Source organism: Thermobia domestica, chromosome 18 (assembly GCF_964235325.1).
Source record: "Thermobia domestica chromosome 18, izTheDome1.hap1.1, whole genome shotgun sequence".
NCBI lineage: Eukaryota > Metazoa > Arthropoda > Insecta > Zygentoma > Lepismatidae > Thermobia > Thermobia domestica.
This window is the reverse complement of record NC_137471.1, coordinates 138,901,022-138,927,835: the sequence shown is the minus strand read 5'-3', so window position 1 is coordinate 138,927,835 and position 26,814 is coordinate 138,901,022. Positions and strand designations below refer to the sequence as shown.

At 35.5% G+C, this 26,814-nt stretch overlaps 1 protein-coding gene across 2 annotated transcripts in view; it reads left to right on the top strand.

Moving 5' to 3' along the window:
- The window catches only part of Snrk (SNF related kinase), a 58,072-nt gene that overhangs the window by 13,003 nt on the left and 18,255 nt on the right, over positions 1 to 26,814 (top strand). For both annotated transcript variants that reach the window (XM_081744997.1, XM_081744998.1), the window contains exons 2-6: positions 7,333 to 7,459; positions 14,841 to 15,439; positions 18,550 to 18,691; positions 22,595 to 22,804; positions 26,425 to 26,565. In XM_081744997.1, coding sequence (XP_081601123.1) covers positions 14,848 to 15,439; positions 18,550 to 18,691; positions 22,595 to 22,804; positions 26,425 to 26,565 — 1,085 coding nt within the window. In that variant the 5' untranslated portion in view covers positions 7,333 to 7,459; positions 14,841 to 14,847. The remainder of the gene's footprint in view (positions 1 to 7,332; positions 7,460 to 14,840; positions 15,440 to 18,549; positions 18,692 to 22,594; positions 22,805 to 26,424; positions 26,566 to 26,814) is intronic.

The window sequence follows — 26,814 nt, the reverse complement described above, 5'->3', positions numbered from 1 at the left end:
GTTTCCCAACCTTTTTCAACTTGCGGCACACTACAGGTGTAACTTGGATTCTCGCGGCACACTCATATAGATATTATTTGTAAATATAAAATACCATGGTAATTCTTTTCTGTGGTTACTGATCTCCTTCTCACAGAGAAGAAAGCTCCATCGCTGGTTTTCCTCCGTGGTAAATCATTATGCTTATTTTTCATTCTAATTTAAAAACAGAAAACAATTGCAATGAGATATAGGAATCAGGTTTTTAAAAGTACACCTTCTTTTTCGAAAACTGTATCCAACCTTTCACTAAGAGGGAAGATCATTAAATAACGAATGAACAAACAAATCTCTTTTACTTTTAAAACACAAATGTACTTAATTTTTATGCACGTTTGCTTTGTTGAAAGGATTGAATGATATTTTAAAATTTCAATTTATGAAATAGTCTGCAACAATAAAGAAGCAATAATGATAACAAATACTTTTTTCAACATTAAAAATGTTCAGTAAAGTAACACAGTACGAAACTTAAAATTGTAGATTCATAGTAGAAGTTTATAATAATATGAAATACACGTACACATTTCCCCCCTTGTCTTGCAATTTGATTGCTATAGAATTAATAATTTTGTTTCGATTTCCTCGCGGCACACCAGCGGCCCATTGGTGGCACACTAGTGTGCCGCGGCACACAGGTTGGGAAACGCTGCTCTAGTAGATAGGTTAGTCTACAGCTCTGCTAAAAGAATCACTGGTACAGATATACATATATAGTTATGCTAGTTAGACGTATAATCTACTCAAGTATTCGGAAACCTGCTTCAGTATACAAATAAATACACACTTTAACACATTCATAGTATTTATATATCTATGCTTACGTTTGGGGGATTGGGCTTACTGGAGCTGGTGTAGATTTACAAATAGAAGTACAGTATCTTTAATTATTATCATAGAGAGCACGTGAAAAGTATCGGAAATTAAAAGCATTGCTATCGAAAAGACGCTGTTTTTCATTTCAAGACTACAAAATAAATAAATGAAAAATAAAAAAAATAGTTAGATCCTAATTATAAAATTCTTATATGCTGTTCTGTGTTCAGTTCACTTCTATTTTGCTACAGTGTAGTTTAAGGTAAGTAGATACAGTGAAGGAACAAAACGGATCAGAAATACCAGTGCAGAAGACTATTTATGCATTTCACTCCACTGTAATAATTATTGTGTTTGTTCCCTGCCAAAACAGCCGTACTCATTACTCCGTTTCACATAACGTAGAAGGAATTAATTTTGACCTTTGATAACGCTTTCCATTCTTTGTTTCCATCCTTTCTCTAGAGCAGTGATCACCAAACCGTCGATCGCGAGCTACTAGTAGCTCGCGGGGACATTTTCAGTAGATTGGTTAATGCTCCTGTTGGCTAACCGTGATTCCTCTATAAACAAATGTAAGATTTAAAAAAAAACGAAAAAAATTGTAGTTCTTTTGGATGGTAGCTCACAGTAAGATTTAAAATCGGTACGGTAGCTCACAGTTGAGTTGATTTTGAGTTTGTCTCGTTCAGCAGCTAGGCTATATGAGACGTGGACCTACTGATTAACGTGAAATCCGAACCACATGAGCTCCCGCCGGGAATCGAACCCGGGTCTCCCACGCCAAAGGCTACGGTAGCTCAGAAGCTTCATAAGTTTGGCGAGCACTGCTGTAGAGTGTTCTGTGGACAATTACTAGTGATCAAGGAATTGGTCTAGCGCCTTGTGGTAATAAATTTCCGACATAAGGACTTTTCTTAAACAAGCTGTACGATTTTCAGCTACTGTTTGGTTTCCTTTTCATTCAAAGCTTGTGATAAAGTAACAGGTGTGACATTCGTCATGAAATACCGCGTAAGTTTACTTACCTGAACACATTTAAGTATCGTGCATTTAAGTCGAAATAATCTAGTGAAGCTTTGAGCAAGTAAAAGTTCTGTGGCTAGCGTTGAGTGCAGGCTTATTTCTATTTCGAAATATTTCCCTGGCGATTGTTTGTAGTTGAATGCAAAGGTGCCACTTTGACCTAAGACCTCGTTCACATTGTCAATCCATCACACTCATTTAACTTCACGTTCACAAAGCAATTTCCACATCTCATTCACAATATCAAGCTCACTCAGCCGCATGATCCACATCAATCAAACGGTACGCTTACTTGACGAGGGTTGCACTGAAAGTTTCGGGAAGATGATAGAACGCAAGAATATCAAAGAACAGGATTTTTTTTTATTGCTTTTCAAAAGTATTCTCCCTGTGCAGCAATGCATTGTTTCATGCAATAGAACCACATCTTGAAACAGATATGCCACTCCGAAGTTGCTGCCTGTGAAACATGCAGTTTGTATGCCTCGATAGCTTCTTCTCAAATGCAAAAGCGCTTCCCACGCAACATGTTATTGATTGTTGGAAACAAAAGGAAATCACTGGGTGCTAAATCAGGGGAATAAGTCTGATGTGTCATGACTTCACCGTTTTCCTGGTCCAGAAAATCACTTGTGACAAGTGCTATGTGCGAGCTGGCATTGTCGTGATCCAAAATGATTCTACAATTGGGGTGGGATTGTCTGCTCATATTCAGTATTTCTGGTAGACATATGGTTGTTTACCATTCTGTATTGACTGTTCTACGATTCACCAGTAGGACAGTTGCAATATGATCTGATTTACCAAAAAATGATGCAATTATTTGTTTGGAGACATTACGTGCACGAATAACTTTGGTTGGTCTAGGTTCATCACGGAACACTTACATAGCAGATGGTCGCTTTGTTTCCTGTTCGTATGCATAATACCACGTTTCATCACCTGTTACGATGTTAAAAACCAAAACAGATGATGCAGACGAACCGTTTCATCATAGCTTTGCACCATTTCATACGGGCGTCTTTTTGTGTTGGAGTTAAATTGTGTGGGATCCAACGATTGCAGAGTTTTTCCACACCTAAATGATCATGCAATATTGTTTGTATTAGACTGATGCCAATGCCTAAGGTCCCCTGAATTTTGCGATAAGTCACATGCCGATCAGTGTTAATTCACGAACAGCTTCAGTGCTTTCGGGCACAATGGCTGTCGATGGACGACCTGCAGCATCCTCCACGCAGGCTGACCTGACATCTAAATTCCTGAAACAACTTGTACATTGTAATCTGGGATGGGGCTTCATCAGGAAAACTGGTGCGCTGCAACGACAAAAATTCCGAGCTACATACGGTTTTGGATTTAGAGTGAACAAAAAGGAGAGTTATAAAGTACAACAAAATCTAACAGATTACGTTGTTCCCAGTACGTGATTCCTAAAACTTTCAGTGCAGCCCTCGTAATATTTTCAACATTACATTCACAACATCAATTCAACATCACGCTTACTTAGTCGCATGGTCAATATCAATCCAACGTTACACTCACTCTCACTTCATGTCAGGATTTGAAGAAAGAAAAAAAAAAGTATTTTCTTTTTTAAAAAACCAACCCATCTATGCCCATATGAGTTTTTCGGGTTTAATTGGGCTTTCTCGAAATATTTCAATGGCTTTGGGTTACAAGTGTTGAAATATGATTTACATTTCAAGATTGTCATTGTTACAGTTTGCAACAATATCCTACTTACTGCTATTTTGAAAAAATGGCCGCCATTTTGAAACTTTACATTGGATCGCCGAGAAAATCTATACAGCAAATTTAGAATGTCTCCTGCTTCTACCTCAAAATTTCAACTTAAAGATCCGAAAATCACACCCTGTAGCGTGGATACCCGCTGTTTTGAAAAATGGTCGCCATTTTAAAATTTTACGTTGGAACTCCGCCAAAATCTATACAGGAAATTTAGTGTGTCTCGTGCTTGTACTCTGTAGTGTATGTGGTTCAGGCAGACAAACGAACAAATGTAGATCGAGTCATCCCAGGAGTTTCATTGACGTTCGCCAAATATGAATACCAAGTATGTTAATTTAAAACAAATATATATATAATTAATGTTTTATAAAACTAATGCTTCAAAATGTCTTAAATGAAATTAAACATCTTCCAGCGTAAAATAAATACAGTAGTTTCATGGTTGAAGTATTCACTTCTGATGTTTTGATGTTTTGTACGTTCAATTGCGGGAATTTTCCGAGCATTTCTTTCACAACGGTTTTTTTCTTCTTCTTTCGAAAACCCAGCTTTTTTTACTGTACATGGAAACTTCCATTAGTACGGAAGTTTGAACTCGGCACTTGAAGTGGTAAGCGTTACGTAGTCTTCGGAACTCCAAGCATTAAGCTTCTTAAATTTGTCAAGAATTTTTACGCTATTACTGGTATTGATTCTACAAAATGCTTATTTGAAGAGTAGCAACATATGACATATCAAATAGTACTTTTAATAAAGTGGATACTTTTAAATATCTAGGTACACTATTAACAGACTAAAACCATATTCACGAAGGAAGTAAATGTCAACTAAAAGCAGGGAATTCGTGTTATTATTCAGTTCAAAATCTCTTGCCATCGCGAACTCTGTTGAGGAATTTGAAGCTTAAAATATATAAAACGTTAATCATGCCTGTTCTGTATGGTTACGGAACATGGTCACATACTCAGAGGGAAGAAGGTATACTGAAAGTATTTGAGGACAAGATTCTGAGGCGAATATTCGGACCCAAGAGGAACGGGAAAGGGAAATGGCGGAAACTTCATAACGAAGAACTACATAATTTATGCCGTTTACCAAACAGTGTTACGGTCCTGATATCTAGGAAGCTCAGGTGGGCAGGTCATGCAGCCAGAACGGAAGAAAGTAGAAACGCTTTCAAAGTCTTAACTGAAAGACCAATCGGTAAACGACGATTAGGAAGACTTAGGCGCAGATGGGAGGACAATATTAAAATTGATCTCGCAGAAAAAGGAATACAAAGTAGGAACTGGATCCAGTTGGCTAAGAATAGAAGTGAGTGGAAAGCTTTTGTGAACGCGGCATTGAACCTCCGTGTTCCATAGGCCATGGAGTGAGTGTTAGTTAGCAACAAATGACTAAACTAAACTATTGTTGTTGGAAAACCAAATTTTACTGAAGAATACTTTTGTTGCCATCAAAGGTAAGAAATAATACTAATAGTTTTACTAATGCATTTACGTATTTACGAGGTAGTACCGGCACCTATGTCCTTAAAGCCGTCAATGTATGAGGGATAACGTGCCTCGGCGTCGCCGAGCGCACTATTCGCGGGAAGTATTTTCTAAAGTATAAAATTGCATATTTTACTTCAGATAGGCTATAAGCATAATTCATACATTAATTTGTTGTATAATTATCTCAAGATAAGGTGAGTTTTTTTATTCATTCAGTGCATACAGAACTTCATAAAGGTCCTATGTTGAATTATGTCCACCTTAACGTGAAAGCATCTAACTCGACCAAGGAAATTCCAAAATCTGATAAAAATCACTTTCAATGTGATCATCTTATTTGTACCAATAATATACTAACAAAAAACCCAAAACCCCAGGTGTTTTTTTTTTCAGGTAGGCAAAAAAAAAAAAAAAAAAAAAAAATTCGGGCTGGGCCTACTTGGGCAAACCATGCTTCACGTACATTAATAATCATTTCAACATCAGGTTCCACATCACAGATTTGACATCATGCTTATTCCAACTCGCACTCACATCATTTGGACATAAGATATGTTACTCACTTCGTAAGATTAGGAACTGGTAAACTTAAGTTTCGACGCCAGAGTGCCGACTTCGAGTTCGGACATCGTTAATTGTATCATGTTGGTTTCCACATGAAATAGTAATTACGCTAAGTTTGTATAACTACTAATCTGGAGCTCTACATGATCAGTATAGATATATATAATGTGTGTGTGTGTAGCTCGAATTCTATTGTATGTACGAATGTTAGTCCGGTTCCACGTCAGTTATAGCTCGTGTTCTTCGGTGTTGCATAAGTTCATGCAACAGAATCACAAATTACTGGTCCAAGACAAGTTATAATTTAAAATGATGTCTGTGAGTGGATAGAGAACACGAAGAATTTTATTTTTATTATGTAGTAATTTAGTATTCCATCCATCTTTGATACAAACGTGCAAATCTGTATCATTTTAAACTCCTCAGAATCTAGATGTTTTTTTTGCTCAGAGTTTGTTTGTATATAAGAAGAGAGGAGAAAATTTATAATTTATACCGTTTACCTTACTTGTTAGTCATCTCGTCTCAGGCAGATCGTGTGTCAAAATGGAAAATAGTAGGAACGCTTTCAAAATTTCTAACTGAAAACCAAATCGAAAAAATATATATATCATTTGGAAGAACTAGGCGCTGATAAAATGGATCTTGCAGAGATAGGAATACAAAGTAGAAACTGGATCCAGTTTGCTAAGGATAGAAGTCAGTGGAGAGCTTTTGTGATTGCGGCATTGAACTTTCGTATTTCATAGGCCATAGAGTTAATTAATTTTAGTTAGAGTTAGTTAATTAGTTTTATTTGCAAATTGATCTGGATATCACACGAAACCGAACTGTGAGTCATGATACTTTTATTACTGGGAACGAAAATTGCCAATGAACTGTAACGTGAACACATGGCTACGAAACTGAAAAGAAGTAAGGCAGTTGAAAGTCACGACATTGCATTGGTATTTTGAGGCCGAGCAATGTCACCACCTCAAAACACCGAATCCATCTCGCGACATTCAACTGAAAACCTACTGTTCCTCGTTTTTCAGTATTGCAATCTAAACAAATACGAAATACGAATAGTTAGTTATACCCCTCGAATATAATTCTAAAAATTGGCTTCAAACGAAACTTAATCCTGGTCATATCGGACCAACGAATAAACCTGTCACTTTTGAGGTAAAGAGATCGTAATCCTCGGAATAGAGTAAAGCCTAAATTAATGATATTTTTGATGTGATAACACTCGCACATTTGCTGTAGTTATTGACTCCTCTTCTGCATATTTTCAACATCAGAGATGTTCTGAGTTTTGCTTTTATTAGATGATGTATTGATTATGCATATTTAAGAAGTAGATATTTTAACTTCTGTTTTCATTATCGCGGCACCTACACACTAAACACTGAAATAGGTGATCTCTATTGCTTTTTGAAATTTACAACTTTGCAAAACTTAAAATGTTTTTGTAATGTTGTTTAAAATGTTTTTGTAATGTTGTTTAATGCTGCCTTTTTTCGTTAGCATTAAATTTATGTCAGTTCATATTATAGAAACTTTAATTTACTACGTTCTTATATATATATATATATATATATATATATATATCAAAAGGATATTATTAAGTAATTTTCCGTTTGTTCCTTTCCAGATTTCCGTCGCCGGGTATGGCACCATTTTTAAGGAGAGAGATTTTTAGTGTGTCGTAGATGTCTTGCAGCGAGCAGTGCACCAAGTTCAGGATAATTCTATTCGTAGCATCTGATCCTTTGCATCAGGTACGCGAATTTAATAGTTATTGTCTATAAATGATTGATAGAGACAGGTAATCATACTCATCTTTATTCTTAAAAAAAAAATGATATTGTGAGTAGGCTGGACTAGCAGTTCAATGTCGAAGTAACAAATTGTGAGTAAAACAAATGTATTTTTATATTTACAAGATTCCCTATGGTTTTAAGTCAAGGCTTTAGAACCCGTCTTCTTTCACATTACTACAACTAACACTATGTTTGTTAGTTCATATCTAACCGTTCCACTGCGAAAGCGTGCTCTGTTGGTTGCCCGTTCCTTCCCTTTAAGGATTTCTAAGCGAAGTTATCTGGACTAACTAGAAGCCAGAGATTTTATTTTTTGGGAGACTTACAGCTGCGCTTACTGCTCTTTCGCTAAAACGCCTATCAGATAGGCAGAGGAAGTTAGTACACTCCCGAGACACAGGCAGGCAGGCAGACGGAGAGAGAGAGAGAGAGAGAGAGAGAGAGAGAGAGAGAAAATATATATTCAAGAATAGAGAGAAGCTCTGAAATGTCCAAGTGGGCGCCATGTTAGAATTCAGGGGCACATGGTGATGTGATGGTATTACCTAGCCCAAAAGATAATTTATTGGCGAAAAGTAAGACTAATGGAAATGGGTAGATCAGTAAGAGTGCAGGGAAGAGAAAAATGGAGGAAGATAAAAATATGTATAGTTTAGGGGCAAAGGATTGAAAAATGAAAATTTATAAAGAAACTATCTAAAATACCCATTCTTCATATAGGAAAAATAGGTTTATGAAAATACGAGGTGTGTTCAAAAAGTATCGAACCTTTTTTTTTTTTTTCTCGTGAACCAATGAAGCGCAGTAGACTTTCTTCAGTGTAGATTTAGTCGGGACACACATGCGCAGTCGTGATTTTTTTTTCAGGCGCTTAGAAAGCGTCAGTCACTTTCAGTCGGTCAAAGAGTAGACCTATAGTGAGCGGTCGTCGGATTTCAGTTTTTTGCAAAATGACAGAAACACTTGAGCAGCGATATTGCATCAACTTTTGCCAAAACCTTGGCTATACTGAAGTGGAAACCATTCAATCGGATCGGTTATTCAGTTTTGAACAAGAATTTGGGCATGAGGAGAGTGTCCGCGGAATTTGATTCAGGCTTTCATCGCCAAACACAACATTCCTGTATGTCGCCAGACTCCTTACTCACCCGACATGGCTCCGTGTGACTTTTGGTTATTTCCCAAGCAGAAAATGCCACTAAATGGGACCAGATTTGAGTCAAGAAAAGACATGCAGAATGGACGGTACAGCTGCTCACCATTCCAAAAGCTGCGTTCCAGAAGTGTTTCCAACAATGACGGAAGCGCTAGGAGAAGTGTGTGTATTACCAAGGAGACTACTTTTAAGGAGGTTGGTGTTTCGAATTTTCAAATCAGTAAATGTATTTTTCCGAACCAAAGGTTCGATACTTTTTGAACATACCTCGTACTTCAAAGGTATATTTGAGCCCCTGCTTTCCTTAAGATAAGCTTTTTAATGAAAGTAAAATCCGGCTTGATCCAAGTGCCTAACTATGTCCTGGAATTCATTTCAAACGGTTCAGAATTTTTTCCGTGAAGATGAGACAGGCAGCGTCGAAGATAATACGGAATTTGCCCCCTTAGAAGTGAAATTTTCAAGCGGTTGTGATACTTGACCACGTATTTTTAATAAGGAGTTTGTACAGTGAATTTCGCCTTAATTCGAGGGAATCCTGATTTCTTTTTGGCATGAAATTTTAATTTCCCTCCACGTTTTAAGATAGGCATTTAATTCAAATTGAAAAGATAAAAACTCAGTTCGTAGTAACTATGTTCAAAAAATTCATTTCAAACCTTTCAGCCTTTTCCTGCGATGATGAGACACAGAAAGTCTATTTCATTTTTATAATGAAGTACATATTAACAATGAACAATTAAAATAATAGTAATAATAACTATTATTAAAACGAAAGTATAGTAGTAAGTAAAGAAAACAAAGAGTAATAAAAGTGTGCGAGAGAAATAATTGTAAATAATAAAAGAAGCAATGAAATAGACAAGAATACAGTAAAACGTGTCAACTTGGCCTGGTTCGTCTTGAACCTACATTTTTCCGTAAGACATTAGTTACTTTTACAATTTAAGTTGGCCACCTGTCTATCTTGGAAGTTGGCCTCATTGAAGCAATGTTTACCCCATGATGATAATGATAAATTTATCTGCATATCTTGGCCACGCAAAATACAGTTTTGTTATTTATTTTTTTAACTTTTGTATTCCCTGAAGGTGATTACATTGAAGAAATGTTGTATATTTGCTTCTGTGCATAAAGCCAGGGACAAATTATATCAATGTCGACATTGCTTTTTATCCAACCCATGTACACTCATGTCCAAAATGATTGTCGCATATCTATAACTGTCTTCTTGTATGAATATAATTTGATAATGATTTTGAGGTACTTTTAATACTGATACTATATGTATAATCGGGAAATGTATATTTGTGGTAAATTTCATAGGAAAAGAATTACAAATACGAAAATTAGAATGAGTAAAACAAAATATTGCTAAATGGACAAGGAAGTTTTATCATTTTATTGTTCTTATTTACTGATCTTTTGACGTGAAATTTGCCACATATATGTCTTTGCCGATTATACACATACTAACAATGTAAGAAATACCGGGCGAATTCGTTATCAAATTATATTCCTACAACAATATATTTATAGACATGCAACAATAATTTTGGACATGAGTGTACATGGGAAATTTGAGTGCTGCCTGAGTATCGGTCATTGTTGATGCGAAAGAGAAGTTAACGAGTTTCACCAGAATATTGAACCGAACATTTCTGTCAAAGCTTGCACGCGAGAATGTGTTCTGGCAGCGACTAAGCATAATATTAATTAGATTATGCAAATAAAGCTTCAGTCACCAAACTTGCGAATTTGAGTTAACATAAGATTTTTGTTCCTATTGGTACACTTTTGTTTCTGTGTATAAGGAGCTTCAGTTACATTGGTTTAACATTTTATAAACAATGTCAACCTCGGTTATTCTAGGTAGCATGGGCTTGTCAGTGATTGAAGCTCTTTTTGCATGGAGAATTGTTTGGTGTATGTGTTAGTGCAATAGCTATTAATTTCGTTCCATTCGGTTGACAGACTAGCTATTAATTTCGTCCCATTCGGTTGGCAGACGTCTGGAACCTGGCAAAACACGTCTTAACACAGTTTTGGGTTTAAAAAAGAGCAACAAATTAATAACTAAATAACATTACATACAGTACATACAGGGCTTCGTCTATAATTTCATAAGCATAAAATCTTTTTTCATTCGATTGCTAATCGAGTGACATTCGATTAGTGTAAGTTTTTTGTATACGAGAGAAAAAAATGGTTCGTCTTGGTTTATACAGTGAAACCTCTCTAAAGCAGACAGCCGTGGGTGGGGAATCAAAAATTGTCCGCTATAAAGGGGTGTCCGCCTTAAAGAGGTTTCAATATTCTTTTTTTTACTTAAATGAGTAAACAAGGTAATATGCAATTGGAAAAAAATATTTTTTTTTTTTTTTTGCATGAATCATATATTTACGAATGTTGCCAAAATGTTACTGTACCTGCATTATCCTCCGCCATCCAATATTCTATGTTCGAGGGACAATATGGAAATAAGATCTTATAGTTCTCTGCACTTTACTCTTATCACTTTACTACGTTTTCAGTATGTCACTTTAATTTGTGATTACTTGCAGTCCAGCAATGTCTTTCTTGGGGCAATATGCGTGCCCGCAGGCAATAAATACCAAATTTGTCTTCTGCTTGGTTAGAGATTCCAGCGCAGGGTTTGAAAAAACCCGGGTATTTTTGAAAAAGCCCAACCCACCTGGGCCCATGTGGGTTTTTTCGGGTATTTTCGGGTTTAATTGGGTTTTATCGGGTTTAATTGGGTTTTTTCGAAATATTTCAATGTCTTTGGGGTAAAAATGTTAAAATATGATTTACATTTCAAGATTGTCATTGTCACAACTTGCAACATTTTTCTATTCTCTGCTGTTTTGAAAAAATGGCCGCCATTTTGAATTTTTTTATTGGATAGCCGAAAAAATCTATATAGCAAATTTAGAATGTCTCGTGCTTCTACCCTCAAAATTTGAACTTAAAAAGTCCGAAAATTGTACCCTGTAGCATGGATACACGCTATTTTGAATAATGGCCGCCATTTTGAAATTTTATGCCGACAAAATATATACAGCTAATTTAGTCTCTCGTTCTTTTACTCTGAAAATTTCAACTTGAAAGACCGAAAACTGCCCCTTGTAGCGTGGATATCCGCTATATTTTTTTAAAGAGCCATTTTGTAATTTTACGTTCGTATGCCGCCAAAATCTATGCAGAAAATTTAGAGTGTCTCCAGTTTGTATCCTGAAAATTTAAAAAACAGAAAGTTGAACACTGTGTAGTACAGGCAGAATATAGATCATCCCAGGAACCTGAGTGACGTTCGGCAAATATGAATACCAAATAGCTATATTATTTTGAAACAAAGACATAATTCATCAAAATGTCTTGTATGAAATAAATATTTTTCAACGTAAAATAAATGGTTTTATTGTTGAAGTTCACTTTCGATGCTTTGTGCGTTCAATTACGGGAATTTCCCGAGCATTTGTTGCAAGACGGTTCTTTTCTAGTGTTTGCTAACTATGGAAAGTAGAAAAACCGCACCCCCGCAAAATCCCCTATGATATAGGTATAGGTGTAACGTATCTCTGTTCGGACCCCTTCCCCCATGGGAAGAAAAATACTATCGTGAACAAAAGTGCATTAGCACCTGTATTCTGCATATCCTTAGTACATTCAATAATAAGCTTAATGCTATAAATTAGGAGTGGCGAAATTTTTCCGAATTACAGAATTGGCCATCCTTACTATAAATGAGAAACTGAAATCGGCATTGATCATTTTTTTGTATTTATCACCACTTCTTTAAAATTATCGAAAGAAATGAATAAATTAATCTTTACGTGACAATTTTGGATTTGGAAAATGAAATTTATTCTTTAAACTTACACACCAACTACAGGAAATTGCTTTAAGAAGTCTTTTTTTTTTACCCTCAATAAATGTATAAAGTTCCTTACAAATAAATTTCAAATTTTCCGTGATACAGTCCCTGTCATCTCTTCAAAATTATGTAAGCAGATGAACAAAATATATTAATCGTTGATAGATGGTGAAAGGTGAGTTTTGGATTTGCAGAATGAAAGTTACTTTTTAAATCTATACTTTGAACTAGATACACGTTTGAAAAAACCGGTCATAAATGGGCTGGTACGAAGTTTGCACCGGTCACCGGCTTTAATCAAAATAACAGCAATATTTCCGGCCAGGTCGGTGAAAAACCAACCTATTCTTTTCCGAAAACTAATTTAAAACAATTAACAAAGATAGGCCTATAATTCATGATTTATAAAGTAAATCTTTTAAAATGTAATAAACGAAATTAAATATCTTCCAGCGTAAAATAAATAGCTTTATTGTTGAAGTATTCACTTCCGATGCTTTGCGCATTCCATTGCGGGAATTTCCCGAACACTTCCTTCACGACAGGTTTTCCCTGAAAATGAAGCTTGCTTTACTGTACATCGAAACTTGAATTAATACTAAAGTTTGAATTCAGCACTTGAAATAGTAAGAGTTACATAGTCTTGGGAGCTCCGAGCATTAAGTTTCTTAATTTTGACAAGAAATCTATGCTATTGCTGGTGTTGATTCTACAGAATGCTTATTTGAAGGGTAGCAACAAATGACTGTTGTTGGAAAACCAAATTGTTATTGTTGGAAAACCAAATTCTTGTTGTTGGAAAACCAAATTTTACTGAATACTTCTGTTACCACCAAAGATAAGGAATAATACTAATAGTTTTACTAATGTATTTACATATTTACTGTTAGTACCGGCACCTATGACCTTAAACCCGTCAACGTAAGAGGGATAACGTCTCTCGGCGGCGCCGAGTCAGCAAGCACACTATTCACGGAAAGTATTTTTCTAAAATATAGAATTTCTTATTTTACTTCAAATAGGCTATAAGCATAATCCACACATTAATTTGTTCTACAATTATCTCAAGCTAAGGGGAGTTTTTTTTTTTTTTTTTTTTTTTTAATTTATTTATTTATTCATCCATTCAGTTTATTCAGAACTTTATAAAGGTCTTATGTTGAATGTTGTTGTCTATCTTAAAATGAGAGCATCTAATTCGCCCAAAGAAAGTTCAAAATCTGATAAAAATAACTTTTAATGTTATCACCTTAGTTGTACCAATAATATACTAACAAAAAGCTCAAAAACCCAGGTGGGTTTTAAGGCGGGTTTTTTCAGGTGGGTCCAACCCTGTTCCAGCGAGACAGTAGAATAACATGTCATCCCAAACGGCGGACAATTAAGAATCACTTTTGCATTTAAAATAGTTTGGGTGGAGGTGGGATGCAAGCAAAAGACATGAAAGTGTTGTTAAATAGAAGCGCTTCGTCTGAGAAGGCAAAATGCTGTGACAATGCTTCCTTGGTCACACATGTATGAATTACTAAAAATGTATTTTTACTGTACTTTTCAACTTGCTTCTAGAGAAAGTGTCCGTAATTCGGTGGTAAATAATACCTATAAAAGACAGAAAAGACTGTCCGTGTTCGTACTAGAGAGTGTCCGCTTTAGAGAGGTTTGCCAATATGTTTTTTCCTATTACAGTGATTGGGGATTACAAAATATGTCCGTTACGGGAGGTGTCCGCTTTATAGAGGTGTCCGTTAGTAGAGGTTTCACTGTAGTTTCAAAACTGCCATGTTTTTCTTGTTTTTCTCAAAACTAAGTTTGTTTGACTGAGGCCCTTTTTTCATTAACTGATTCACTTGTATTGACAACAGCAGTTTTAAAACACAGTTCTGACCAGAACAAAATGAATTATACTAATAAGTATACGTTTTTGTTACAGTTTCAAGGACCTAACGTCCTCTTCATCAGACATTTAGAAAAGACAGATGACAGCAAATTTTATATCTTCCTCAGCCGTTAGTTAGTAATCATAATACATTAGCATATATTAGCATGCATATGCTAACTAACGGCTGAGGAGGATATAAGCTTTGCTGTTATCTGTCTTTTCTAAATGTCTGATGAAGAGGACGTTAGGTCCTTGAAACTGTAACAAAAAATATATATAATTAATATAATTCATTTTGTTCCGGTCAGAACTGTGTTTTAAATGTTGTTGTGATTATCCAGAACCATGGAGTTTGTTTATTATGACAATAGCAGGCTGTACAGGATGACAATATAAAATAATGCTAATGTATTACGATTTGTTTCAGGTACAAGATGCATCGTGGTCAGCGAAATTCCTACGATGGAAAAATTGCTGGATTGTATGACTTAGAAGAAACGTTGGGACGCGGACACTTTGCGGTGGTGAAACTAGCTCGTCATGTTTTTACTGGGGAGAAGGTAGCTGTAAAAGTGATTGACAAAACGAAACTAGATGATGTTTCAAGAGCTCACCTTTTCCAAGAAGTGCGCTGCATGAAGCTAGTGCAACATCCGAATGTGGTTCGCCTGTATGAAGTAATTGATACCCAAACGAAACTGTACCTGATCCTGGAACTTGGTGATGGAGGAGATATGTACGATTATATTATGAGACATGAAGGTGGTCTGGGAGAAGAGCAGGCTCGTAAATACTTCCGGCAGATAGTTCACGCAATCTCATATTGCCATCGGCTTCATGTCGTACATAGAGACTTAAAACCAGAAAATGTTGTGTTTTTCGAGAAGTTAGGGATGGTGAAGCTCACAGATTTTGGTTTTAGCAATCGATTTTGTCCAGGACAGAAGCTAGAAACATCATGTGGCTCGTTGGCATACTCAGCTCCTGAAATATTATTAGGCGATTCGTATGATGCACCCGCTGTTGGTAAGAACCAATTTTGTAATAATAATAATAATAATAATAAATGATTGAATGATTTATAGTATTTCAAATCTAAATCAAGCGAGAAAAATAAGTTTTAGTAATGCTTTAAATAATGCGAGGTAAGGTAAGTGGGGGAAGAGGAGGTAAGTGGAATGTACGTATGGGCAATTGATTACTATTTATCTCTATAGAATACATCTTATCTTATATAAATATTCACCGCTATTTATTCCTTATTTATATGTCAACGTCATCCAATACCTGTCATAAAAGTCAGGGAATTTCCTACTAAAGGACAGGGAAAGTCGGGTAAATAATTTCTCCAGATCAGTAGGAACCCTTATTACTCACTTGTTTTCGTTTTTAGCTTTCAATGACATGAGATGGGGTACACATGAAACATGAAAATGTTAAAGTCTTAATAAACGTATTGACAGTCATTGAACTACAAGAGCATATTCGTGATGTATTTTCACTACCTAATTTCCGATATTACTCTTACCGTATATGTATGGCATTCGATAATGGATTATGTTTGCTCGTCTGTCGAGGAAAAACTAATTTCTTTAGATTAGAGAAGCTTCCACCTATCTCTTATTTGAATGCGAATGACAGAAAATGAAATCTTTGACATATCGTAATTATGCTCTGAGTATTTCCAGCTGGACGATGCGCAATGTAGGAGCTCGCGTTTACAATTTGAGAGAGAGAGAGGGGGGGGGGATACTGGAGCATAGAAGGGAAGGGATGTAGGAGAAGAATGACAAAAAAAAAAGTGTTGGTAATTGTAAATACGAGGTACGTTCGGAAAGTAACTGTCGATTGGTCACTGTGCGTGAAGTAGTAAAGGCAGCGCTACATCTTTGCACAGACGTGCGCGGCACATCAGTCTGCATCCAACCGTGGTAAAGTGAAGGTTGTCTGATCACTAGTTCCAATTTTGTAGCTTATCAAAATGTGTGCTGCAATAGAAAACCCCGCCCAGTGCGACCATTAAACAATATTCCTCAGCAGCTACTCATCGGGAACTTTGTAACGTCTGTGGATCAACTATGATGAGTGAAGGAGTTGTTTGTGAATGGATTCGTTCACTTAAAAGTGGACAAACCAACATTCATGACGAAGAGAGGAGTGGCAGGCCATCAGTGGTCACTGATAAACTCGTTCAGAAAATTAATGGAAAAATTCATGACAATCGACGTTTCTCAATCTCCGAGCTGTCCAATGAATTTCATATCTCAGCGCTTTGGTGATGATGAGGAGCAGAAATATGCAGTCACAGGCTGCCTCGAGGCGCAGGCGAGAGATTTTTATGCTGATGGAATTTCTAAGCTAGTACAGAGATATAAGTGCTTGAATGTTCATGGAAACTGTGTTGAAAAATAGAGCAAAGTAGTTGTTTTCAGATGTGTATATAATACATTCTTATTTACTTTGGTTAAAAAAAAAGAAACACTAATCAGAGGTTACTTTCCGAACGGCCCTCGTACTATTACGATGGATATACGAGTAATATGCTTGCAAAATCGTTGAGTACGTCATCGAGTTCTTATTTGCGTCCCAGTCATGGAAAACGCTTGCATGTCATACACTAATTTAAATTGAGTTTATGGATTATGAGTGCGACTGGAAGTTTAATGAAGAAAAAGTGGATTTTTTTTCCTAGCCGAAAATGTTGTAATATTTCATGTCCATTGAAACTGTTTAAAAAAAAGTAGATATACATAATTCTAGTGTGTTAGAGCTAATGTTTTTAAGGAGAAAGAGCATCATTTGATAAGAGTTTAAAGTGATACACATGCACGCCAGTTGGATCCTTCAACAAGACACGTAACATCCGTATCATTGGGCAGTTCAATTTCACTGACTTTCAGCCTGATTTCTTGTGTGCTTTAAATTCGGCAATATAAATTTATCGCCGAGATTTATAATGGAGATCATGAACGAGACCCTAGTGTTAGGTACTGCTAACTTACTTTAAGAATGGAGATAAAGGTGAACAACCGGAATGGAATTCTTTCGGAACTTCACGTACGTGTTCATTTGAAGAAAGAAAACTAAAAAAAAGTGCTTGTTCAGAGCTGTGTCCATAGGCAGCATGTTTTGATAAGTAGATTTGGAATAAATAGTTGGATTTCTTGTAGTTCCACACAGCAATGAGAGGAGAGGTCTTTTTATTTTTTTTTAACGAGTTGTACAAAATAGAAGAGTAGCGTGTGAAACATAACTAGTGATGAATTTCTGAGAGTTATTTACTATCTTATGAATTCACACTTAGAATGAATTGTTCTAAAGGGATACAAAAATAGCAAAATTATTAAAAGCCACCACTAATACCACAGCTGAAAAAGGGTTTAGTTGAAATATGGAACTAATATTTACTCACATACAGAGAATGAAGTAAACGAAGACTAATTTGTTTTATCATCTTCAGTGCATACAACCAAGAACTGGTTGACAAAATTAGTTTGTGTAATTAAAATCTCCATGAAGTTGAAGATTTATGAGATATGAAACGTGACTGGATGGTACATTATTTTAAGATGAGTCATGAATTTGGTTCAGAAAGTCATAGAGAAGCAAATAGAAATTAAAAAATTTATTGTATAAACTCAGTAGACACTATGAGAAACTAGCTTTGATGTTGGTATGTAACTGTTGGAGAGGGAGGAAGAAAAGTAACTCGCGTTTGTTTTGCCTTAATAGCTTATTAACTGGCTTGGAAAACAAACATAAAAAGGTTTGTGGCTAATCTGTGGTGTAGCACCTTACACTCATAAATAAGAATTTTTTTATCTCGTACATGTTCTTGGGTTAAAAGCTTTTTGGAACTAATTTACATCATGATTACAGAATTAAATGTAGTACAGAGATAATAATAATAATAATAATAATAATAATAATAATAATAATAATAATAATAATAATAATAATAATAAATGGTCAGCCCGTTCCAGAATTACTGTTAAGAAAACATAGGTTAGATGTATGCATTTCTGCTGCTACCTGAACAGGCAAAGCAGCTCCTTTTTTTTCGATAGTTATTTCTGTACTAGTTTCCTTGAGAATATTTATGCGTTAAACTAAGATTGATTGATTTATTTTTATAGATGTCTGGTCCCTTGGTGTTATTTTGTACATGTTGGTGTGTGGCCATGCTCCTTTCCAAGAAGCTAATGATAGTGAAACTCTCACCATGATAATGGATTGTAAATACACAATTCCTATCCATGTCTCCGATGCATGTAAGAGGTAAGTTCCATATATATATATATATATATATATATATATATATATATATATATATAATATATTATTATTATTATTATTATTACAATTATTTGAAATGGTATATGCACATAAAGTACTCATATATCCCCCTTCCCTAAGTTCACCGTAAAAGTTAAATAATAAAAACTATGTCAGGCCCGAACATCATCTACATTGACAGTTTGATCGAAATAGATAAATAGATCATTCGTGGGTTGGTTATGAGAACGTTCATTTCAATACTGAAACTGTATGAGACGAGTATCTAGAACTTAACGTGAGATCCTAGCCACATGAGCTCCTATTGAAAATCGAACCGTAGTCTCTTGCGTTTGGTACACTATTTAAATGGTTCGTTCTTGTAGCAAAGTTCACTGTAGGAAGAAGGAATAAAGTAAGCTCTTTTTTGATAAAGTTATTGGAGACCATTAACTCATTGCGTTCCCTTGGCAACGTAAGTTGCTACAGCAATTTTTTGTCATAGCGCAGAAATCCATGGATTGGCGTTGCTGGTTTTAAACCTGAATTAACTTTGGAGTCTGTTTCGTCATAGCACTGTTGCATTTTCTTTGTATGGTGTATTGACGCGAGCTTAGCACTGTTTTTTGGGTACGGTGTGTTTTGAGGAGAAAGACTTAACTGGATTGATTTGAAAGACTCCAGAAGGAAAGATTGAAGGTCTGTAAAGCAAGGATTAATTTGATTTTAATAGTTATGTTTTTGCAGTGTATTTTCTCCCTCAAAATTTTAACTTTTCAAAATGTTCCCTGTTTTGAATATGTATGTGCCTGTTGGCAACTTAAGTTGCCGGGCTTAAAAATATATATATATATATATATATATATATATTTTTTTTTCAAAAATATTCTAATATCTATATTAGAGTACAATTAGGACCAAATAGTCAAAAAAAAAAAAAAAAAAAAAACCTCAAAATTCCAGTGGGTTATTGTGGGCACTAATGGGTTAATGATCTCTCAGATACAATAAGTCAATACAAAACCACATATTCTAATAATACAAGTATTGAAAAATTAATGGGAAATAATTTTGTTTGCCAGCTCACCAAGGTAAGTTTATCACAGTAATTTCCAAAACAGTTTTAAGGTTAATGAAGGAATGTTTTAGTGAAACTGAAATGCGGATACGAGGAAAATTATGATATTCCACATTCCTAACGATTTGAAGCATGGTCTCTTAACTTAGTTAATTTTATTTTAGTACTTTTTTTTACTTATTTATTATTTTTAATTTTTCTTTAAAATACCTCTGAGCAGGGTTGACTGGTTTAAACGTTGGTTTAAAGCAGCTGTTTTTTTTTTTAAGTTTAAACAAAAAACAAAAAACAAAAAAAAAAAAAAACGAAAAATGCTTTAAATAGTGTGAACTTCATGGTGACGTTTCACCGTATCAAATCATCAACATTAGTTTTATCTACTATTCACCTTTTGATCAAGAGGTCCCGTGTTTAATTCTCAGTCGAACCACAACCCTTCTTTCAAGTGTAAACCAAGTAGCAGTTCGGGTGTCCCTTTAAGCGAAAGTCTTGATAACCTTGAATTTTCATAAGGATGTTAAGCATAAACACACGAAACGAAATCAAATTATATATATTTCTGCTTGCCTGAAAACCTGTTGTTTTATAAAGAAGCCAAGGTTGCTTAAATATATTGAAAGAAATTGGCAAAATTTATCAACTGCTTACGTAGCTTCGAACATTAGCTTGGATTGAACTTTGTTTTAATTTATTGAATGATATCTACATACAAAATTTGTAACTTAATACCTCAGTTTTAGCATACTGATTAAGATATGTTGACCTTAAAAATTTTAAAGTATTAACAGGAGTTTCCAATACCTAAGGCAGGAGTTTCCCGATTTATATATAATTCTGTATAATGTTTTTACTTGTGTAACTGTTTTATCTTTTTGTCCTGAAAATGACTCTTGACAATTATATTAACAAGTAGGCCTATGTAAAGAGCAGTACAATGTATTTTTATCAGGAGTACTTTGTGAGTGAGTTGGCAGACTCATCGCATTTGTGTCCACTCAGTCCCGGTTCCGTGTCCAAATGGACAATTTCTCTTAGATGTAAGCCGAGAAGCGGTTTGGATTCCGCTTTAAGGCCTTCCAGGCTTTATGTGAGCCCTTCTAGCGTAACCCTGTTGTTGCATAATAACACCAAGGCGAAATAAACTTATTTCTGTCCATATGTAATATAAATACTTAAAGCAAATTGTTTAAACCAAAAAAACAGGTTTTTTGTTTTTTTCAATAAAAAATCATGGTTTTTGCCAACCCTGCCTCTTAAAACCTTTAGAACTGCATAAAAATGTTAACCAGGGTTTAGGGTACAGTGCGGTCTACAGTCACCGTATTTTCACAGTTTTTCATGAAATTAGAATAGTTTACGTTCTGTAAGGTTTCTTTCTAAATTTTTTTGTGTTATATGGTAGTTTATTGCTGTTACTAAGTTATTTTTTAAATATTTTATGTCTTATTTTTTTTAACCTTTTTGCGACCTTTACTTTAATCTTATATATGTAGTATAGTCTGTTATTTTGTTGAAACTATGTTTGAATTATACTTTTTAAGAAATCTTGTTTTGGCTTTTAAAGATATTTTACCAAATTCTTTTCACATACTGTATTTACGCTATCCTTGTGTTGGTCTTTTGTAAGGCCAGAAATCTCAATAGTTGTAAGAACTATTTGGTGGATCACTGTCAAATTTGTTCAAAATCTTAAAGAGGGTCAAAAGTTATGAACTAAGGTCGTTTTTGGAGCCAGTATTCAAACTGTTGATATCAACCTCAACGGTGCATTCAAATTTTGAATGTTCTCCAACCAAAGGTGGTGTGAGATGATAAAGCAGATGAACTTTTAAAAATGGAAAGCATATTGTGCATTCTTGGAAATGAAATTTCTATTTCACGTCCGACGTTTAATGCCCTTTAGTTAAAGGAGACGGGCAGTTAATAAAAGTGAATTATTATGAAATTATTGGTGGAGCGAACATGTAGGAGGAAACGACAGAACCCTCAGAAAGCCAATACACGCGGCTTTTGTCCACCATAAACTCACTTTGCCTAGAATGGAACCAGAGATCTCTCAGACCAGACGTGAGTGCTATAGAACAGAGCCCGCGTGTTCCTACACTTTTCCTGGTAGCTAATTTAGTTGTGTCATAAATTTTTAACGAACTTAAAAAGTTGGTATTGAATTCTGTCTGTGTATGTGTCTGTTAATTTTCGAATTTTTCGATTTTGAGCCCTCCATTCGATAGAGCACCAAAAACTATTTGAAAGAAGTGATGGAATTTTTCACGTCACTTTTACCATTCCCGAGATATTGGCCAAAAATTTTCCGATTTCGGGAGATTTAAGTAGTCATATCTTGGAAACCGGAAGTCATCGAGAGAGATTGTTGATCAATACCTAAGAGGATAGTAAACATTTTGATACCAAATAGTAACCGGTGGCCACTGGTCAACTGCCGACCGTTCCAAGATATTGACCAAAACAGTTCGGATTTCGGGAGATTTAAGGAGCCATATCTCAGAAATCGTAAGTCATAGAGAGGTGATATTTTTGCGAATGTTTCAATTTTGAGCCCTCCAGTTTGAACATGTGTGTTTCTAAAACAACATATCGTAGAACGTTTTAACAGAACTCTTAAACAAAACATGCGGAAAAAATTAGTACTCAAGGAAATTATAAATGGGTAGAGATGTTACAAGAATTGTTTAATGAGTATAATAATAAAGTACATAGAACAATTGGTGTAAAGCCTGTAGAAGTTAATGAAAAAAAAATAAATTGTTTTTAAGTTCGTTCTGGCAATGCTCTTGAATCATTCTCAACTGGTTATAATTGTATTTCAGGCTAATTGCAAAAATGTTGATTCGGGAACCCGAGAGGAGAGCAACGTTAGAAGAAATAGCATCTGATCCATGGTTAGCAGAGGATTGCAGTCTGCAACCGGCGGAGTTTCTTCCTCTTATTTCAAGAGAACACGTTTCAGATGATGATCATGCGCATATTATACAAAAAATGGTCAATGGAAAAATTGCGACGAAGGAGGAAATCTTAGAGTAAGTTTAAAAAGTAAATTATTGTTTAACATAAATGTCAATTGCATAGAAATTGGAGCAAAAGCTCTACGCAGCAAATCAAGTTGAAAAATTATAACCAATATTAACAGTATCAAATATAAAAGGGCTCTGGTTCATATCCCGATTGAGTGCCCAATACACGCTATAATGTTAAGTCGAATAGATGAAAGAGTTAGAATTTAGAAAAAGCATATATTAATCACTCAACAGATGATGATCCCGATACCTCAATACAAACCAATCCTTATAACACTTTACACTTTTAACACAACCACAATTAGATGTCGATGTCAACCATTACGTTTATAGATTGCAAGGTACGATAGGTAATCTTAAACGACGTAAGTTCATAGGTGGCAGCACTATTAAGAACAAAAGCAATGTTCACTGTGTCCATCTCAAGTTCATTTTTTGTAATCAATATGTTGTACGTCTCATGCTCTGTAGGTTAAGTGAAACAGTCGATAAATCGAAATGAACGAATATGGAAGAGTTGATGGAATGGAGGTAATAAGCAGAAGATCAGATGCTCTGAAATCGAACCACATACTTCGCAGCAGATGTGAGCTGCGTGTTTGTTGTTACCTTAGTAAGTCGTGGTTTGAATTAAAGTTAAAATGAAATGAAATATTTCAGCTTTACGTTCCGGCTAAGCTAAAGGAGGTGGTGATGAGAAATGAATGAAAATGGGATAATGAATAAAATGGGAGGGAAGGGGAGAACCACGAGAAAACTCACGAACGCGGTGTTTGTCCACCACAAAGTCCACTTGGCATGAGCTGGGATCGAACCAGGGACCTCACGCACCAGAGGTGAACGCTCTACCACTGAGCCACCGTGTACTGTGATTCTTCAACTGTTGTCTTTTACGCACGGCAAACGATGTGTATGAGTAATACATATTCTGGATTTTTTACTATATAGGCTTCTAAACTATGCGTAGCTCATTTTGATAAAACAATCACAGGCTGTCCAGAGCTTTCTTTAAGTAGTTAAGAATCTGTATAAGTTTTTTAAAGGGCAGCATAGGAATCTCTCTCTCTCTCTCTCTCTCTCTCTCTCTCTCTGAATACGTCCTATTTAAATCTAGCTGTCGTTAGTTTCATAAATGTTCCATCCATATTTCAGAAATATTCTACTTCCTATTTCTATTAAAATTTCTAGAAAGGGTACCTTTGTTCGTGTCATTTTTCCCGTTAACTACTGTAACGAATTTATACATATTTCATAAATAAGTCAACAATTTGTCATTACGACATATTAGTTTTTGTCAGGTAAATCTAAAAATGATAGTTAATGAATGAATTGGCTATGCTGCTTCATGTTAATAAATAATCACAGTTTAATAAAAATGGTTAGTTCGGGAGATACGTGACTTTTAACGAATATGTTCCACTGTGCATCAACACTAAAACTAGTGTAAGTGAAACTACACATAAGCAGTAGGAAGCGTAAAAGTCGAGTGCGGAAGCAACATCAGGGAATTCTGTTGAAAGACGTTTTCTTAAGAGAACTTAGTCTTTACGTACTGCAGCAAAGTGAGAATCAAGAGAGAATCGCCATACCTTCTTTCCTCGCATCATTCTATGGCTCACGAGAACTAATTGGATCTCTTCTTCAACAGGAGGTTGACTTAGACTCGATTCGAGATGTACAAGAATGCACCGATAAATGGACTAGTCTGGTTGGAATGGATCCCCCACCTATCGACAAAAGACATGTTCAGTCTGTTTGGGATGAACCTATAGTCAAGCTTCGTTTATCTTCACTCCTATCATCAACTAATAACCCAGATGACAAAGCCAAGCTGTTAGCTGTCTCTTCCTCCAAAAACGGAGCATGGCTTCAAGCCCTACCTTCTCACACACTAGGCCTACACCTTTCTAATGAGAGCTTTCGTATTGCTACAGCTCTGCGCTTAGGTGCTAATATTTGTGAGCCTCACTTTTGTCCTGCTTGCAACGCATATGTTGATAATAAAGGATTACATGGCCTTTCATGTAAAAAAAAGTGCGGGAAGACAATCTCGACATCATATTGTAAACGACATTATTTGTAGAGCCCTCGTTTCAGCGGGAGTTCCTTCAATAAAAGAACCAAATGGTTGTTGCCGCTCTGGTGGTAAAAGGCCTGATGGCATGACCTTGGTACCGTGGAAAAATGGAAAAACACTAGTCTGGGATTTCACATGTTCCGATACGTTTGCTCCTTCCAACTTACCCCATTCTTCAATTCAGGCAGGTCTCGTCGCCGCTCACAGAGAATCAGACAAAAGACTAAAATACTCAAACCTATTGGACAAATATTGGTTTGTAACAGTAGCAATAGAAACCAGTGGGTCTTGGGGTCACGAAGGATCTAATTTCATTAATGAAGTTGGTCATCGAATAGCAATCAAAACTGGTGACCCCCGAGCTACTGCATTCCTTTTCCAACGTATCAGCATCGCCATCCAGCGCGGGAATGTGTCATCGATCTTAGGCACATTACCTTCTGGTAAAGAACTGGACGAGATTTTTCTTCTATAACACACAATAAGACGGAAGGAGACATATCCGAGGAGGCTGACAACCACTTTGACTATGTTCATGAAGAATGTTTTGAATCCAGTTTGGATAAATATACATTGTTGGAAGTCATGGCTAATACCGGTAAATTTGGAGTGGTAGCAACATTATCTACAGATTTTACTTTGTTACTCAAAATCGTTAAAGACCCGAATGATATTGTTTATTTGTCCGATGTTTATTTTGGAACAAATATGATAGCTACAGATAATCTATGTATTCTTAGATAACTTAAAAATGTATCAAAATGTACGATTTACATGATCTTTGCAGTTTTAGCACAAAAAAATCATATATCCACTAAAAAAAAAAAATTAAATATATGAGATATTAGCGTGGATGATATTATACAAAATCGCATTTATACACAATCTTCTGAATCATTCTTATCATTCCTTTGAACAAATACTTTGCTTATACAGAGTGTCTATCGGTCACGAAAGACATAAAAAAGTCACGAAATCAGAAAACGGTCATGAAAGTCAAGAAAAAGCCACGAAATTTAGCTTTTGGGTCACGAATTTTTTTTATCTGTACAAATATAAGTACGGACTGGAAAATTTTCTATAAAACATCAAAATTCACCACCAATAATGTCTTCATGATTGGTTTTAGGTGCTACTAAATCGCAAGAAAAGCATGCATGAAAATTCGGCTTAATTTGCACCCAAATTTGCTCTTGAGAATGTTAGGTAATTTTATGGTTTGGTAAAAGAAAAGGTCACAAAATTTCAGTTTGGAATTTTAGTAGACACCCTGTTACAGTTCTGGTTACCAATTTTTGGGGGCGGAGCCTAATTGAAAGTTGATCTCCGGAAAGTATATAGGACGTGACCAACTTCCAAGTAGCCAGAAGGAGTGGAAGTCGGAAGACACGCTAGTGTGTAGAAACTATTTCATGGTTGTGTTTTTATATATATTTTTTTTTTATCTCATAGCCTTGCTCAGTGTGTTATTGTGTTTAGTTTGACAGTATGGAAACAGGATGTAAATATATTTAAGTGTTTATTTGAAATTGATGTTTCGTTTCAGAGCTCTAGACAAAAATGAATATAATCATATCACAGCAACATACTTTCTGCTGGCAGAAAGAAAACTTCGAGCTCATCGTCAGGAACAAGCTCAGCTGATTAGTCAAGGACAGCAACCTGACATTAGTTTACTTACTATAGGGTAAGTTTTACCTCACTTCATACTCACTATAGGGTAAGTTTTACCTCACTTCACAAAATAAATAACATTACAGTTTTTGATATAATTTCAGATTTGTTGTAAATAAGCGTAAATACTTGTTACCATATATATAATATATATTTAATTCTGTTGACACGCAACTGTTCTTTAATTATTACATACATATGTATATAATCGTCGAAATCGATTGCAATAACAATTGAGAATATTGCTGCCTCCAACTTGCGT